Raw genomic sequence first — 17,477 nt, 5'->3', positions numbered from 1 at the left:
AAGTAATTTCTGAATATATGCTTAAATCAAATTATAGCCATTAAATTGAAAAATATAATTACTAGGATGAACTGCTAATTAACTAGAAAATTACATGCATACAAAATTTAATGGTATGAAAGACAAGAGATAAACTTTTAAAAACATAAATTTTTAATCGCAGTGATATTTTGTTTCAGATAAAACTAGTGATCCCTAGAGATCCGCATGAAAGTGTTAATTTCACACTTATTCAACCGTAGTTCTAGGGGCCAACGAATAAGGGTAGCGAATATATTACAGTGAATATATCGCTCGTTATAAAAAATAGCAAATATTTTTTTGCATTTGATGTACTGCTAATGAACAGAGGTATCATATCATGGCCAGTGATGTAAAAAAAAAAAAATGGTTGTGAATAACATTAACTTGAATGATGCCTATTTTAATATGATGAACTTTTTACTGGGACAACAGTTCGGGTTTACAAAATCTCTGTATTTTCTCTGTACGTGAGCCATTATGGATCGAGTGCAACATAACAAAAAGAAAAAGTGGCCTATATGGGAATAATTAGTCTACTACGCTGCATAGAACATCCTCAACGAACCTCTGATGATCAAAGGTTTGCTTACTTGTTCTAAGCTCTTTAATGTTGGGCTAAGGAAAAGATAAAAGCTAGGATCTTCTGTCCAAGAGTTTCACCATATTTATTTGATTCAAATTTTGAGAACCTAATGAAGCCAAAGGAACTTAATTTGTGGAAGGTTTTGTTCATGTTGCAATAACCTTTCTTTGCAATAACAAGACCAGAAACTATAAAGAGCTTGTCGCCAATATGCAAACTCTCTTTAAAAGCCTTTAGCGCATAAAAAACATCAGTTTTTGTTCATGTTGCAATAACCTTTAAATAAGGACTACTAGGAGGAGAAGTTCAAAAAAGCTCTGAAGGAAATGGAGACGTATCGGGGACGCTGGAATTCAGTCTTAATAGCTGATTACTGGTGGATTGTGAAGAAAAATTGGATTGTCCCTGCTACTAATTATTTTGTCAAAAAGCGCAAGTTTAAGACGCAAACTTTGAACGTCAATGAACAGCTTTTCAATTTTAGTAACTTTTAATTCGAGAGACAAAATGCGGTGTTTTTTAAGATTTTATAAAGTTTCCAATATACTTAATGTAATAATGTTTGCAGATAATTCTAATATGCTGTACTCTTCAACATTAATTGAAAACATCTTTAAAATTTCAAATGCTGAACTTAAAAGTTTTAATATATGGTTCATATCAAATGAGTTATCGTTAAATGCAGAAAAAACAAAATAGATACACAAATAGATCTACACTTTAATTATGCTTTCTGCTGTAAAAAAAAGTCAAAATGAATACTCTTTCATGCAGCTGTGTGAAATTTTTGTAAAAGTAAAAACGCGTATTACGCATTTTAACTTTTATTGATCCATTATTTGGATGACTCTGACATTTTCTTTCAACAGCTTTGGTTTGACTCTTTGCATTGTTATAAAATCAGTTATTTCAGTATGACAGTATGACGGTTTTTTCAGAGAGCTCAGCTAAAATTCCTTGGCTCGTTGGAAACTGTTATGCTAATATGATACAGACCCATACATTTGTAGGGAAATTCCCTCTTTATCATATAAGATTTTGCTATAAGATTATTCTTGGTTATTGATTACTTTCCAATCTAAACACCAAATTATGGTTTTTTGGTCTTTTATTGATTATTATTAGAAATCTAAATGCAAAAAAATCAAGCTTTTTAAACCTTTTCATCTATTGCCTAGACAGCTATATTCAGTTTTTTTTATAGAAGAGCTTATTTAACAAACTTTCTTAAACTACTACCCTAGAGATTAAAAAAAAACTTTTTCAATAACTTGAAAAAACTCATATAGTTTTTGGGGTGCACATGACATAGTTTTTTGCGCTACAATGAACTGTTCCGCTAAATATAACTTAGCAGTGATACAACCATCTTAAGAAAATATATTTACAACTAACCCTTGTCAAAAATATCTGAATTCCATACCATTACGGCCATTTTAGTCCATTTGAGGTACATAACGAAAAATGTAGTCAACTTCAACATTTTAGCAAAAGATGCAAAACATGCAAAACCTAAAAACCATACCTACCAGGAAGAACCCCATTTAGGGTAGCAACTTCAAAAGCAATTTTTTGATTTGCATACATGAAAGAAAGTTCATTGAGGAACCATTTTTAGTATACATTGAAATTTGATGAAAGCATAAACCCTGACAATTATTGAGCCATGGGATGTACAATGAATTGCTAGAGAAGACAATAAAGCTATAAGTTTTTACTAAATTCTTCTTGGAGATAAAAGCCTTTAATACAAGAAGTATTTTGTAGTTACAATCTTTAAAATATGACAATTGTTCAACAAATGTATTTGATGATAAAAGATTATGCAGTGAACATTTTCCTTCGGGTAAGTAATATTTTGTTGGAAAATATTATCCCATTAAAATTATTATTTTAAGATTATAACTTATGAGTTAAAATAAAGGCACCCATTGTCTTAACATTTCCATCTGTATTTGTAGCTTTTAAGGACCCTATCTCACGAAGCATATATGTAGACTGATGCTAAAAGAACCTATATCAGAATTTTTTATGTCAATATTGTTCTTTTTTAACACCAGACCACAAATCTCTCTCTCTTTCACTGTATATATTGAAGCTCTTAAAGCCCATCCATCAGTAATGTGCAGAGCCCTCTGATGAAAGTATGAATTGAATTTGATCATTAAGACATCATGCACATTTTGAAAGAGTGATAGAGCTTTGAGCCTGAAAATAATCATAAATTCTGAGCATAATTATACGGAATAAGTTTCTTTTATTTAAAATTTATATTAATAAGAAAAAAAAAATGCGTTTGTCTTAAAATCTATAATTGGGATGTTTATTGACTACCAAACTTTTAAAATAACTCTAAAAAATCAAGTTGATAATGACATAAATAGAAAACTATTAGTTTCTATTTGAGTTCTGACAAATAAAATTTCCCACTTATTAACATAACTTTGCTCCTGTTCATAGTAAAAGACGAACAGATAAAAAGAACTCAACAAAAACGATAGGCAAAAAAGTCTGAGTAATTTGTAATAAATAAATTAGCTAAAACAAATATTCCAGTAATTATTTTGTAAAGTGAAATGATGCGTAAAATCTCCAAAAAATTTATAACTCAAGTTCCCTAAAAAAGATGGATAATAGCTACACCAGCAGCAAATATGACTAAATAATTTACTTGCTAGTTACTTCTTGGTAAGAATTCTGTTCTCCTTTCTCCATCCAAATTTTCTTTTCGTTTGTTAACCAAAACTAAAACTTTTAAATACTTCTTCAAGAGGCATCTCTTTTTCAAGGTTGTTAGCATGGCCGCAGAGAGAGAGGGGTGTGGGGTGGACGGGAGAGACTCCCGGGGCCCCGTGTGTGTACAAACAACTTTTTAAAATTAATTTTCAAAAGATTTAAATAGATTTGACTTTTAAAAAATTTAATTAACTTTTATTTTTAATTTTCAATGCCCAGAGCACGCTTCTTTTGGTCCTGAGTATATAATTGATCTTAATGAGGAACCCTTAAGAAAACTTCCCTGGGGCCCAAAATTTCTCTCAGCTGCTACGATTGTTAGCACCACAAATATTCGATAATGTTAAAATGGTGGAGATTAAGGTGGTCAGATAAGATGAGTTATCTCCTCAGAATGTTCATTATGCCATTCTAAGATTACTTTGCGGAGTGGATAGGAGCATTGCCATCATGGAATATTGCATTGCCAGGGATCGGTGCTTCAATCATTGGATGGATTTGATCCAATAAAACAGGTAAGTAGTAATTACTATTGATTCTGCCATGAAGGGAAACTATTTGGCCGGCTAATTTCCACGATATTACTCCGCAGATCATAACAATTCCTCATCCGTGTTTCAAAGTAGGAAGAAGTTATTTGGATTGATATGGTTCTTTAAGCTGCTCTAAATTAATCTTGACCAGTGGTTTGAAATAATGTAAATGGCAATTTATCTGAAAATATCACATTCCTCCACTGCTCCATAGACCAATTCTGGTGATTTTTATATCACTCCACACATTTTCTGACGTTTATTGTTAAGAAAAATGATTTCAGTAAAAGAATAATTTATATTATATAATCAAAACTTTTGATGAATTCCTAGTATACCTTAATTTAACCCTAAGGTTGTGTTATTAAACAAACTTTCATTAACTTTAACATAACTGCAATATGTGTTAAAACTATACTAGCTTAATGTACACTAAGACTTAGTCAAAGCAATTTGTAATAAAACAGTTTTGATCATGTTTTTGTTTTGTATCTCATAAATGTATTTTTAGGAGAAATATATTGTGATGAATATATATGAGAATTATCTTGAGTTATTGAGAAGAATTTTTACTTTACACTTTGTGATTACATATTCACCTTTAGGATTATTATAAACAGTATATGGATTTTTTTCGTTTCCCCCATTCATCACTTCAATGTTTTTAAATTGTCTTCCCCATTCATCACTTGAATGTTTTTGAATTGGATTCAGGAAAAAAAAAGTCCCTCAACCTCAAAATTTCGGACACAATTTTTTTTTCCAAAAAAGTTACAAAGGGTAAAACAGTTTCTTCTCTCAAAGAAAAATTTTTGTTGTGAATATGTATGCACTCACGAGCAATTTTTCGTTTTGCTTCAAGAAACTTGTAACCCATTATCAAGCTAATTAAGCTGTAATGAGAGAGCTGTGAGTTGGCTTAACTATTGAAATGTTAACGGTATTAACTTCGCATTATTTCTAACCATTTTGAAATTTTGTATTTAGTTGTTTATTTGTTTTTTTCATTCCATCAGGACTGAAAAATTAAAGCCAGGATGTATTTGAGGAGATTTTTTAACCTGGCGCCGAACTGCAATCTAAGCCCGGGCTGAACATTCTTTATGTAATTGACCTTTAAGTATGGTAACAGAGCTAATCGTGGAAATTCTATACTCACTCCGTGAGTATGATTTTAAGTATTAAATCTGCTCTTGACTCGTGGGGAGTAATCGTAATTGAATTCATATGAAGACTCCACGGGAAGAAACGGCAGGGTCACATTTTGAAAGTTTCGACTTTTTACACTTTCTAGCTATACTAACCATAATAGCATATTTTGTATTTGAATTCAAATCAAATAAACGATTTGATGCATATTTAAAGTTTTTCTAAATTTTTCCAAAACTTCGAAACTTATAAAGGTTTAAAAGTTTTATAACGATTTATCTCAAAATGAAAAAATGTGACCCTGCCGTTTCTTCCCGTGGAGTCTTCATATATTAATGAGTTTTTTATTGTTTTTGGCGCAACTCCGTCTTTATCTCTTTTTGATTGAAGTTTCTCTGTAAAATGCTAAGAAAAAAGTTACACAAAATTTTAAAAAAAAAAACAAATCAAAGAAACAAACATTTAAAAATAGTCTAATCAGATAACAACAAAATTTAATTTAATCTTCCGAACAATAGATTGATACCAAGGGAAAAGAAAGGTAAGACATTAAAATAAAAGACTTTTTTTGGTGGAACCTTACCCACGTTTTCGACATTTGAAAATGAGTTTGAAACTATCGAATATTTTGTGCAAGAAATTTTATATTATCTATAGAAGAGCTGACCATATCTTCCATTAATCTTGATTAAGTTTGTGATGAATCTTTGGACTTATAACAGCTTCTGGGATATTTTTTTTCAGGATCCTTTTTTTTTAAACGTAATAAACTTAAACACTCAACCTCAGCTGTTTTGAAACCTTTCACTTGAGTAATTTTAAATATATTCTATGCAGAATCCTAAACCAATAATGATTTTTCTTTAAACGTTTTCTCAGTGATTCATAGGTGTAAATCGGCATCCAAAAAAAATTCGTTATTTAAACCAAGGACGTATTAATAGATGGACGTTCAACGCATTGTTTCATAAAAAAGATATGCGTGTTACGCTTTGTTTAGATAACAAAAGCGAAACAATAGGTGATAATTGCGAAACCGGGGAGTATTTTGATTTTTTTCGACGTCGGAAAAAGATGGTCTCGACTATCCAATAAAAATATTTTTAAAAGTATTTTACTGAGCATCGATACATAAAATGAGTATGACAGAAAACTTTGCTATTAATCAAGATTATTCTTTTTTGCTTGAAAATATTGATAACCAAATTGAATTAGTTGTGGATGATTTTATTGAGATAGATCTTGAAGAGTTGGCGGAATTGTTATCAGAGGATTTTGAATTGGAGCTCATACCACCAGCAATTCCTACAGAGAAGCTGATTGCAGAAGAAACCAAAATGCTGTAAAAAACAGAAAAACGCTTAATAACTAAATTTACCTGTCTGAAATGTTACAATAAATATCTTAGAGAATCGAATTTTAAAAAGCATGAAAAGAAATGTTACATTGCCACTAAAGGTGTGCTTATACTCACATGTTGTGGAGCTTAACGCCTAAACGGGTGCTAATTTATATTTGCAAATACTCCCAGATTATGAAAATATTGTAATAACTCTTAATTTTGATTTTAGAAATTATTCAAAACTGTAAATTGTTGTAATGTACTATTAAACTTCCATATAGAAGAATGCAAGTTGTCTTTATTACATTTTTTACATATACTGGTGTAAGAAAATGTACACAGTTAAAAAATGGCTAGTTAAAGGTAATAGATGATTGACATTTCTCTTTAACCTGGGTTCCATTACAGCCAAGTTAGTATGGTAGATGGTGCTAAAATCACAACAGACTTCTAAACATATTAATGAACAACCTTTATGTCTAATAACTTTAAAGTTTTCAACTGTATTACCTTCTCTCGTTTCAATTATTCCAACATCCTCATTTGATGTGCTTCGGAAATTTTTAAAATCAGAAAATTTATTTTTGATTAGAAAAAAAGATAGTGGAAGTCAATATTACATTTACAGATGTTTATGCATGAAATGTTGGAGAATATAATATTAGCAGATTGGAGATTTAGTTGATCTGGAAGAGATTTGTTAATGTTAATGGATAATGGCACTTCACGATTTAAAACAATTAGTCTCCACATGCCATTTGATTGGCGATAACTATTGATTTTAACTATTACAAAATAATTTTTCTTATTTTCATTGTAACAGTCAAAACCATGTTTTGATGCAAATGCTTTTAAATGTTGATGAATACTTATCGCATGTACTTTTTTATTTCTTCCAACTCTTGTGAGTGTGTTACATACATAACAGGTTTTTGTGTGTTCAGAAAAAGTGAAGAATTTATCATTCCTCTCAACTTCAAAGCCTTTTTTTGATTTTAAATCTAACCTGTATAAAACCATATAACATGATTTGCATAAATATTCAGGATGAACTTTTTGATAGTCTGAGGTTGTATCCAGCTTGTAAAAGCTAAGAATTGCTTGTTTATAGATAACAACAGGTTTTATTTGATAGTGACTATCCTGCTTTATTATGCAGCCACACTTTCTACGTAAATGTTTTAAATATTCCTCATGAAGACTCATTATTTATCCAGTAATGAGATAATAAATATGAATATAAGATTACTTCTTTTGATATAATATTAAGAAAAGGTTAATAATAAGGCTATACATCACTTGTAGAAGGCTCAAGAATATGCAACTAAAAGTATGGTCTTATCATTTTTATTACTTCTGTTATTACTATTAGTAACAACAGTAATAATTAAAAAAATAAGATCATTATAACTTAAAGTAGCTCTACATGACAGTTTAAAAATGCTTAAACAAAAATGCTCATTAAAAATACATACTTTATATATCTTTCCAACTCCTGAAACGAATAGTATTTTATGAACTTTAAGATGCTTTTAGTTATAATACCTTTAGACAAAATGCAGTTTAGGTATCGAAAGTAAGAAATTTTTTAACTAGGTCGTTCACGAAAAAAAAAATCACAAATTCAAGAGAAAAAAAAAAGCGAGGCAAAAAAGTTCGACATTTCCGACAAAAATAAGAAATACTCTCTGATTTGAACCTTAAAGTGGGAAGCATAATCTGAGAGTGGGGTGAAAAGAGCATTAAAAATATCTTTTTCGACCTTTAAACTATATCATAGCAGGTTCAATTTAATAAGGAAAATTTGTTTCACTTTACTCTATCCATTCTAGTAAACCAAACATAGCCTTTTTGCAAAAGCCTAGTTTTAGACGTCAAAGTTTAAACACAGCTAAATTTTTATTAAGCAAAGTTCATAGCTCAAATAAACCTTTTTCAGATTTGTGAACTATTCTTGATTAATTTTTTTGTCTTTTATAACCATAAGCTTCAGTAAATGCATAATTATAATGGGTTTACTGAGGAAGGTTTTTTGACGGAAATTTGACGAGTAGAAGTCGGAGTATCTGTATCATGAATTTAGAAAATTGACGGTAACACGCATAGTTTTTGGCTAATTGGCGGCACCTTTGATCTATAACAATGCGTTGAACGTCCATCTATTAATACGTCCTTGTTTAAACCCAGCTTTTAATTTTTTTTAAGCGGACTCAGGGTGACCTTTCTTTTTTAAAAGCAAACCACTTTATTCATCAATGGTATTCTCTTTTACGGGCTTTGGTGTGTACACCTAACTGATCAACAAGAAAATAACTATTCAGCAAAAAAGAAATCAAAGATAAAATGTCATTATTTTCTAATCCAATTGCGCTCTCTGTTATTGGAAACGATCACCATATCTTGTATGGATGTCACTGCAACGAGTATAAGCCTGTTACAAAACTGTATTTCTGTCGACATTGTACAAAGCTAAGATGTACCAAATGTGTCACACATGAGGTATAACGATTTGAGTTCTCTATTATTTATGATTTCATATATTTATTATCATACATCTCATGCTAACTACAAAAAAAAAAAAAAAATTTTGTCTTGGAGCAAAGCGTTTTAAATTCAAATCCTTTTTAATAGAATTTAAATGGTGCATAGTTTTAACTTTAAAAATAGCTAATATTAGAAAAATGCAAATCTAGCTCAAGCATCTAAATTTTTCAGGTTAACAAATGGTTAACCTGAATATTTTAGATATTTGAGCTGAATAAATGTTAAAGCTTTATTAACTATGGACATAAATTTTAAAGTTTAATAATGATAAAGTAGGTTTTTTAGCATTTAAATGTTTAAAGTTATAATTCATGTTGCCCAAAAGTAATTAATCCTTTAAATTTTAATTCAAAATAAATTTTAATCATAAACTTTTATTTATAAGTTTTACGATTTACAAACTTAATGATTCTATTTTATCAGATTCTCTTTGAAATTACTTGTGTTTGTTTTGTTGTTTTATTTGACATAACCTTAGTAGTGTATAGAAGCATAAGGTTGCCAACTACTCAGGGAAAGTTGTCTATTTGCTGCTATGTCCAAATACATTAGGACTTTCTGTTACATTGTCACTTGTAAATCATCTAGTCAATAAAGTAGATGTCATATTTAATTTAGAAAGCAAGGTTTTTGTAAAGGACTATGGCATTCTAAATATTTAGTTAACCAATGTTACATTTTTGTAATTGTTAAATTTTGATCAATTTAAAAAAAAAACATGAGCACATAAAATGTATAAGTTATGCATTATCTTGATGTGACAATTTCTTAATATGGAAGAAGAAAGCTTCTCCAAATTTAATATACATAGACCATTATTATTCTAAATATAAATTCCATTAATATTTATTTATTATAGTAGGTTTTCTATCATGTATTATATATTAGAATGTAATTAGTCTAATATACTGATATTTTATAATGCTAATTTACATTGATCTTTAAATACCTTTGTGATAACTGTTGTTTAGTATTTAAGAAATATTTTTATTGTTTAAAGGTGGATTCATTTTATTGTCCAAATTGCTTGGAGAACATGCCTTCTGCTGAAGCAAAGTTGAAGAAAAACAGGTACAACATTTAAACTTCTAATTAATTAGTAAAATTTAAAAACCTAAAAAAGCAAATTAGGTTCCAAAGTGAACTTTAGGCTCATTGAGGGGATTGATGGAATCCAATCATGAAATTAAAAAAAGGTTGTATATTTGTGTGTGTGTGTGTGTAATTTTTTTAAAGTTACCTTATTAGGGCTTCTCATTTCCCTTAAAAATCTAATTCCGGGACAAAAATGATTAATTTCCTGGGATTAGGTAACAAGCAAGAATTTATCCAATTAGGTGGGGGAAATGTGTAAATTCAAACAAATACAAAAAAAATCGCCTTTTTAATACTATTACTTTTAACAAGTAAATAAATACAAAATAATTCTTAGAAACTAAGACTCTTAAAACAAAACAAACATAAACTTCAATAACATATTTTTTATATAGATTAATTTTTAAAATAATTTTTTAAAAAACAGAAATTGTCAATAGCACTATCACTTAACGTTGACTGAATTTTTGTAACAAAAGGACCTGCTGCTAAAAATCATGTCTTGTATCACCTTGTGGCAAAAACCAATGTACTGTCTCTCAAAATTGCACACAATTCAGTTATTTCTTCTTTAATGTCAGTAGTAAAGTTTAGGAACATGTGTATGCCTAAAAAATGGTCAATCAAACTGCAACAACTACAAATAGTATGTTCCAATTTATAAAATTACTTGGTAGTGCTAGTGTCCTTTAAAGCCTTCCTGTCATTCTTCAATATTGCCAAAAGGCATTTCCAATTATGAAAACTAAATTTATTGATAAATTTTCATAAATAGTTACAATTAAAAACTTGAATCATTAAAGCTTAAGAAGTTGTTAAAAAAAAAGATTCTTAATTATCTTTTTTGCATAAAGTGATTCAATAATTGACTTTTAATAGTTGTTTTTTCCCCACATGATTTAGGAGGGGTAGTTTGTTTTAAGTAAATGTTGCTAACAAAAATCTGTATATTCTTTATTTTCAGACTGATCTCCTTTAGGTTATAGCAGAAATCATAGCAATAAGCCACATAATTTGACAAAGAACATAGTTAACCTCTTAACGGAACTTATCTATCTTTTTGTGGCCATTTGTTGCATTTCTCCAGATGAAAGCCATGTTAAATGTATTTGCCCAAGTATCATAAAAAATGTCTTTTAAGATAACTAAAAAAGGTTTTTTCCAAGTGCTAAACTTTAAATTGCAATGGGAAGTAAACTTATTTGCTATTATCAACAAATCACTTATTCTAAACCTTAACTATTCTTATGTATGAAACACTTTTGTTTTTTATATGATATAATTCAAGACCATATCACCTTCTGATTTGCCATACAAACACACACACAAGCACAAACACATACAAGCACAAACACACACAACCACAAACACACATATAGTAAGTTATAGTAAGTTGACCATTACTTTTTTTAATTCTTTATAAATGGCTCAAAGTCTTGGCTTATACACATGTAAGTCATATGTATGTACATTTTTATCAAAAAATAGGTATAAAGTATGGCACAATTTTTTTTTTTAACTTTTTATAAATTTAATCTTAATTAATTCAACTTAATCTAGATATTAGCATAATATAGGAACTATACTTAGCATAGTATTGGAACTAATTTTACTTAACTTTTACAATAACATAACTTTTAATAGATAAAAAGAATGTTATGCATAATGCAAAGAAAGATCTTTTTAAAAGTTTTGTATTATTTGAAGAAAAGTTTTTTTAAATGTTCCTACAACATTTTTTTTTATTATTTGCTTAGAAAAATGTATTATTGACTTTTTGTTAGGTTTGATATAAGTTAATTTAAAATTCTTAATAAATATTTATCAACAAGTCTATAATATCTTCTAGATGCGCGAATTGTTTTGACTGTCCAAGTTGCAGTCATACATTGTCTGTCCGAGCAACACCAGCTGGAACTGATGAAAACAGTTCAAGTGACTCAACAAATGTTTCACCTGCCAAAAAATACCATTATTTAAGTTGCAGTTTTTGTCGTTGGACCACACGAGATGTGGGCTTGCCTGACCACTCAACACGTGAGTAAATTCTATTTCTTAAACCTGACAATTTTTTTTTACAGGATTTTTTTACTCCAAGATTCTATAAATATCGTTTTTTTTTTTTTAAAGCTAGTGGAGGATGGATTGATGTTGAACTTCCTTTTGCAAAAAACATGCAATCACTCTTAGATTATTATAAAAAATTAGCACATCAAGATAAAATTGAAAAGGAGAGGCAAAAAATATCTAAAAGAAGAACAAACTTATATTTAATGGTAAGGCTGTTCAGCAAAAATATGCTGATTCAAAAACTAAATGTGAAAAAACATAGGTAAGGAATGAACTGATAAGTTGAGTCAATTCAAGTATATATTTTTTTTAGGATCGATATGGATATGCTCTTTCATTAGGGAAAAAAAGAACTGCTAGTATGGGATCACCATCATCAATTTCTTCTCTGGGAAGAAGCAGGTGCCTTTAACATTAGATTTTTTTTTTAATTTTTAATTACAATTTTTTACTTCCACATTTTTTGTTTATAACTTATACATCTTTTACACTTTGTCAAAATAGGAATGCATAAAAAATAAAAATGATATAGTTTTATTTGCTATTCTGAGTTGGCAGAGTCTTAAGAGGAAGTGCATTTATTAAAACAAATATGCTATATCTAGATCATATTCCTTCTCTGTAATAACATCAAAAAATATATTTCCAGGCCTTCATATGAAGGACCTGCTTAAATTTTAACATTAAATTTTTATTGCATTTTAAACTTTATACTGGACAGTAATGTTATCTCATTTCTCTGCCTTTGCTTTATAAATGTGCAAAAAAAATTTTTAATATTTTTTCTGTTCCGTTCTTTAGTTCAATCTCCAGTATGCAAAAAGAGGCTGTTGCACCTGTAGTTGCTGAAACATGGACAGATATCCCTTCAATTGATGATTCGTTTTACACCAACCCAGTGGTTTTGGAGAGTGGTAATTGGAATGATATTGAATATTAATTATGCAGAGTTAAAATTATGATAAAATATGGTGAAAACAAAATCAAGATGTAAAAAGAAGAAGGAAGTAGTAAAAAATGGTAAAAATAGAAAAACAAAAAGGAAGTTTATGAAATAAAAAAAGCTTATTCCTTGATTTTAAACCTGTTTAACCCTTGGAGACCCAATTTGACTACATTACCATATTTTTTTAACATTTATTTAAATGTATGTTTTTTAAACCATTTTTTGTTCAGAATTAGTATTCATAAATTGTGATGTAAACATCTTTACTTACTAGCCTGTTGCTTTTTATATTTTTAGTGCTGACTCTGAATCAAGCATTAAAAGCACCAGGTGTTCAGCCACGATCTGTGAAACTTCTGTACCCAAAGCAAAAACATCTGATGGTTCGAAGATCACAACGATGCAAAGTAAATAAATCTTGTTCAAAATTGTGTTTATTTCTTTATGAAAAATTTTTGTCTTTGTAAAAGAAATAGAGAAAATATTCGAAAATGTTAGTTAAAGTTTTGCTTATATAATACTAATAGTTTTTCAACTCGCTAAATTCTTTCTTTTTTTGACTTGCTTTGTGCATTTTGTTATCTAGGAATGTGAACACAATTTGTGTAAACCAGAATTTAATCCTTCTTCAATAAAGTTCAAGATTCAACTCGGTGGAATGTAAGTGGCCTTTGCAGTAATTACTATTGTAAAACTTTTTTTTTTAAGCCTTTAATTTTGCACTGACCGCTTTTGTAATATATGTTGCAATTTTTTAGGCAATATTGCCCCATTCTTCAAATTCACAAAAATTTCCACAACACGCACCTTTATCAAGATGAAGTAAGTCTGATATCTGAGATGGGGCAACCTTTTTTTTTCAATTATAATTATGTTAATAAATGATAATTATACAAGTAAAAAATAATTAGGTAAGTGAACTAACCATTGAGTTTTTATACAAATTTCTCTTTAGGAGAATGAGGTTATTTTATCCATTACAAATCCGCTTGATACGGTTATGAATGTATCATTTAGTCAGTCAAACAATAAAGATTCAGCTAAAGCTACTGGTTCGGTAATATAACGAAATTTTTTTTTTCTCTCGTTTTGTCTGATCAAATCTTTCATGGTTTAGTAATTTAGATTCCCACTTGAAGTTTGATTTTCCAATAAAATAAATAAACTTCGATTGTTAATATGCTTCTTCCAGATTCTACTTCCGACTGTGAAAATTCCTATTGCTGCAAAAGATGCAACTGTAGAATTTGATGGCATAGGAAATGCTCCAATGAACACGTTCAATGATGATCCACAGTGAGTTGTTTGTTGTGTTGTTACAATTCCATTTAAAATTCTGAAAGTTGCTCCAAATTCTTTTTTTGATTAGCCAAAATTAGGGGGTTAAAATTAATCTTATCTAAAATTAATATCAAATTAGGGGGTTTGTTTTTTATTTTTCTTATTTAAAGATTTTTTTTTTTTTATGCATACTTTTTAAAACTTATTTTATAGAATAGTCTATCAACGATCAAGTAATAAAATTTCGTTCTATGCCAAAGTCAAGCCATTAGCCATGGATGGAGATATTGTGGTAAGTGTGCTTGTTTAAAGTGATCGAAATTGACTACGAACAGGTGCTCGCTTATTGCACGAAAAATATTTTGTTGTTTTTTGATGGTACTTTATAGTTTATCAAAACTTTATAAATTACGTAAAGTTTTATTTTTAGAATTCAACATTGATATTTAAATGGTGAATTTATTTTTATCGTTCACCACTAAAACATTTTTAACAAATCTCGTCACCGTGGTGTGACTTAACAAAGTCCTATGCTTTAAGAAAGTCCTAATTTAAGAAATGACAAATTTCGTATATATAAAAGAAACATTTGCGGAAAATAACTCTGTTGTTTTAACTAGATATCTAGTTAGATAAAATAATTTTTTTTTTTTTTTCTCTAAATGTTTATTTTATGTATACAAAATTTGTCATTTCTTAAATTAGGACTTTCTTAAAGCATAGGACTTTGTTAGGTCACACCACGGTAATTACCTTTTTTTTTTGCTTATCGTTTTCAAGTTACACCTTAGATACATTGGAATATTTATTATTTCGTTAGGTTTACTTCAACCTCTGTTACGAATACAAAATGATAACAGCGCCTTTAATTATGAAATCTGACGACGGTCAAGATAAATCAAGTATTCCGCAAGAATATCCTGTCACGCTTGTTATTCCCGTCAGAATTTGTTTCGGGAAAGTAAAGTCTCATTAACTTTATTCAAAAAGCTCATTAAGATTTTTTATTTAAGATTTTCATATCGGTTGTGAGATTATATTTTTCTTTCTCGTTATTTTTGTCGTTCAATAGAAGACAAATAGTAGATTTGCTTTTTTATTTTTTGCATTTTCATTAAATTGATCGTACAATTGCGAGGTCACTATTTTGGATTTTCGCTAATTAAAAATCTTTTTTGTTTTTTTATCTGAAAATTTATTGGGAAAATATTTATATTTATTTTTCAAAACTTTCTTTTTTGTTATGGATATTATTTTTTTAAATTTAGTTTAAAAGCTAAATGAAACATAATGTTAAGTTTACTTATTTGTGACACACTTAGCAAAAATTTAGCGTTACACCAGAAAAACTAGAATATTATAGGTAGTATAAATTAGAAAAGATAATAAAAAATTTTTATCGGTTTATCTTTATTGAAATGAATTCTGCATGGCATTCAATCCTTTCCGGATTACCAAATTTTGATACTATAGTTTAACTTTTCGTGGCCATTTACACAAGCAACTTGATAAATAATCAAATTCAAAACATAGAATTGACTTTTAAAAGTAAAAGCCACGATTGATGTTTGTGGTAAGACTTCTCGATTCGAATGGGAGATTAGTAATGATTTGGTCAATAAGTGAAATTGTTATCGTGTCTCACTATTGTTACATAAAATTTGAAACAAATCAACTCTTGAATTCTGCTAGTATCTAGGGTTTGAAACGTAATTGGGAGATTTCTCTCTGTTTTTTCTAAATTTTCGTCTTACATTCTGTTTCTTAAATGCAGCTCTTAAGTATAAATAATTTTAATTTTTTTATTATACAAGTTTATTTTTCAAACTCCCAAAATTTCGTCTACCCGTAAAAAAAACCATATTTAATTTTCTTGCATTTTCTTTTTGTTTTGCGCTCAATTGGTTTTGGATGTTTGAGTAGGGGAAAACCTCAATGAATGGGACAAAATTTTTGCAAAATGCTTTTTAAACGTAGATAAAATTGTTTAATATATATATATTTAAATATATTTGATAACCACCGGTCCTTGCTCAATGATATAGTAAAACAAAAAGTTTGGATTTGCGTTTGGCTATTGGTAAAAAGAGAGTTTTATTGGAGCATGACATTTGTCCCATTCATTAAGTATGTCTCATTGAATGGGACAAACATAAAAGAGTTAAAAATAAACGTATTTAATTCAATCATTTTTCAAAATAGTTTATTAATTGTAAATGTAGTTAAATATATAGATACATACATAAAGACCACACAAAAAATATTTTTAACTTGAAACATTTTAACTCCAAATAAATTTCAATCAAAGTAGAACTTTCTTATTTTAAAATATTATATTTAGTTATTTTTATTTAAGTAAAATATTACAGTATAAAAGTGTGTGAATAATACCCATTACCCATGGGGATAAAAGTAAGGGACTGCAACATCCCTCTGCTGAGCTGTAAATAATACTTTACTAAATTCATTCATTGGTTGTATTTTGTCCCATTCAATATGCGTATCACTTTATCCAAAAATGATTAGTCACACTAAAAACACCATTAATTAAGCTTGAATGTTTTACTCACTGTAGTACTAGAGACTGCTATCTATTTAAGCATGGAATTTTATTTTTCATAACTTCAAAAATCGATGCAAAATCAGAAAAAAAAAACATTTTTAAAAATTACTTTTTACATTCGAAAACGCAATAACATCCGTTGTCATTACGGTCATAGAGCAAAAGGATGGATGAGTCGATCGGTTGAGTTCTTGTTTCTATCACTCTTTGTTACAGGAATTTGAATATCCTTACATCGATGCTTCTATAAGAATCTGAGTTTGTCCCATTCAATAATCGTCCCATTCATTAAGGTTCTCCCCTACATTCTGAATAAAAGTTGAAGGGGTTGAAGTTGATGGTAGAGAAGTTGAAGAAATTGAAACTTCCGTTTTAATGTGAGATGTTGACGAAAGTCATAATTAAAGAATTCAAAGCATAGTCATCAGGAGTGTAGCTCAAAAGATTATACAATAGCTTTATATATGCCCATATAATACAGTATGAAATGTAGATTTATATAATATACAAAACTGTATATTGTATTGTATATTTCTATGTGCATAATGGTAATCGAATCTGTTATTAACAGTTTGATTTTGTAATAATAATAACAGTAGAGCATCAAAGCT

General features: G+C 28.9%; 2 protein-coding genes across 4 annotated transcripts; one reads left to right on the top strand and one right to left on the bottom strand.

Moving 5' to 3' along the window:
- Positions 1-5,441: 5,441 nt before the first annotated feature.
- LOC149888206 (uncharacterized) lies at positions 5,442-8,225 on the bottom strand. Of its 2 annotated transcripts, none has more exons than XR_016452367.1 (2): positions 7,843-8,225; positions 5,442-6,365 (listed from the first exon to the last, which is right to left on the bottom strand). XR_016452367.1 is itself a non-coding variant. In XM_090086903.1 (2 exons), exons 1-2 carry the CDS (start codon positions 7,571-7,573, stop codon positions 6,197-6,199), a joined length of 369 nt encoding a protein of 122 aa, XP_089943029.1. In that variant the 5' UTR covers positions 7,574-8,225; the 3' UTR covers positions 5,442-6,196. The 2 variants fall into 2 exon arrangements, 1 of the variants encoding a protein (XP_089943029.1); XM_090086903.1 differs by having other exon boundaries at positions 7,374-8,225.
- Positions 8,226-8,483: 258 nt separating this feature from the next.
- Positions 8,484-15,700, top strand: LOC145188954 (dynactin subunit 4-like). 2 transcript variants are annotated; one of them, XM_090086891.1, is made up of 13 exons: positions 8,484-8,866; positions 9,912-9,982; positions 11,856-12,043; positions 12,137-12,282; positions 12,390-12,478; positions 12,878-12,990; positions 13,320-13,429; positions 13,609-13,682; positions 13,781-13,844; positions 13,978-14,079; positions 14,215-14,318; positions 14,517-14,595; positions 15,124-15,700. In XM_090086891.1, the coding sequence occupies exons 1-13, from the start codon at positions 8,711-8,713 to the stop codon at positions 15,277-15,279; spliced, it is 1,452 nt and encodes a 483-aa protein (XP_089943017.1). In that variant the 5' UTR covers positions 8,484-8,710; the 3' UTR covers positions 15,280-15,700. The 2 variants fall into 2 exon arrangements, with proteins under 2 accessions (XP_089943017.1, XP_089943018.1); XM_090086892.1 differs by having other exon boundaries at positions 12,878-13,096.
- Positions 15,701-17,477: the final 1,777 nt, after the last annotated feature.

The sequence above is a fragment of the Hydra viridissima genome, unplaced genomic scaffold (genome assembly GCF_058129835.1).
Source record: "Hydra viridissima isolate aposymbiotic clone 2 unplaced genomic scaffold, HvirCarnegie_v1 scaffold_5, whole genome shotgun sequence".
Taxonomy (NCBI): domain Eukaryota; kingdom Metazoa; phylum Cnidaria; class Hydrozoa; order Anthoathecata; family Hydridae; genus Hydra; species Hydra viridissima.
This window is presented reverse-complemented; position numbering and strand designations above follow the sequence as displayed.

Coding starts and splice junctions, on each gene's coding strand:
- LOC149888206 (XM_090086903.1), bottom strand. CDS start 7,573: ATGAGTCTTCATGAGGAATATTTAAAACATTTACGTAGAAAGTGTGGC. Junction 6,366..7,373: donor TGTTATATGGTTTTATACAG/GTTAGATTTAAA, acceptor TGTTTTTTACAG/CATTTTGGTTTCTTCTGCAA.
- LOC145188954 (XM_090086891.1), top strand. CDS start 8,711: ATGTCATTATTTTCTAATCCAATTGCGCTCTCTGTTATTGGAAACGAT. Junction 9,983..11,855: donor GCAAAGTTGAAGAAAAACAG/GTACAACATTTA, acceptor AATATCTTCTAG/ATGCGCGAATTGTTTTGACT. Junction 14,080..14,214: donor CAGCTAAAGCTACTGGTTCG/GTAATATAACGA, acceptor TGCTTCTTCCAG/ATTCTACTTCCGACTGTGAA.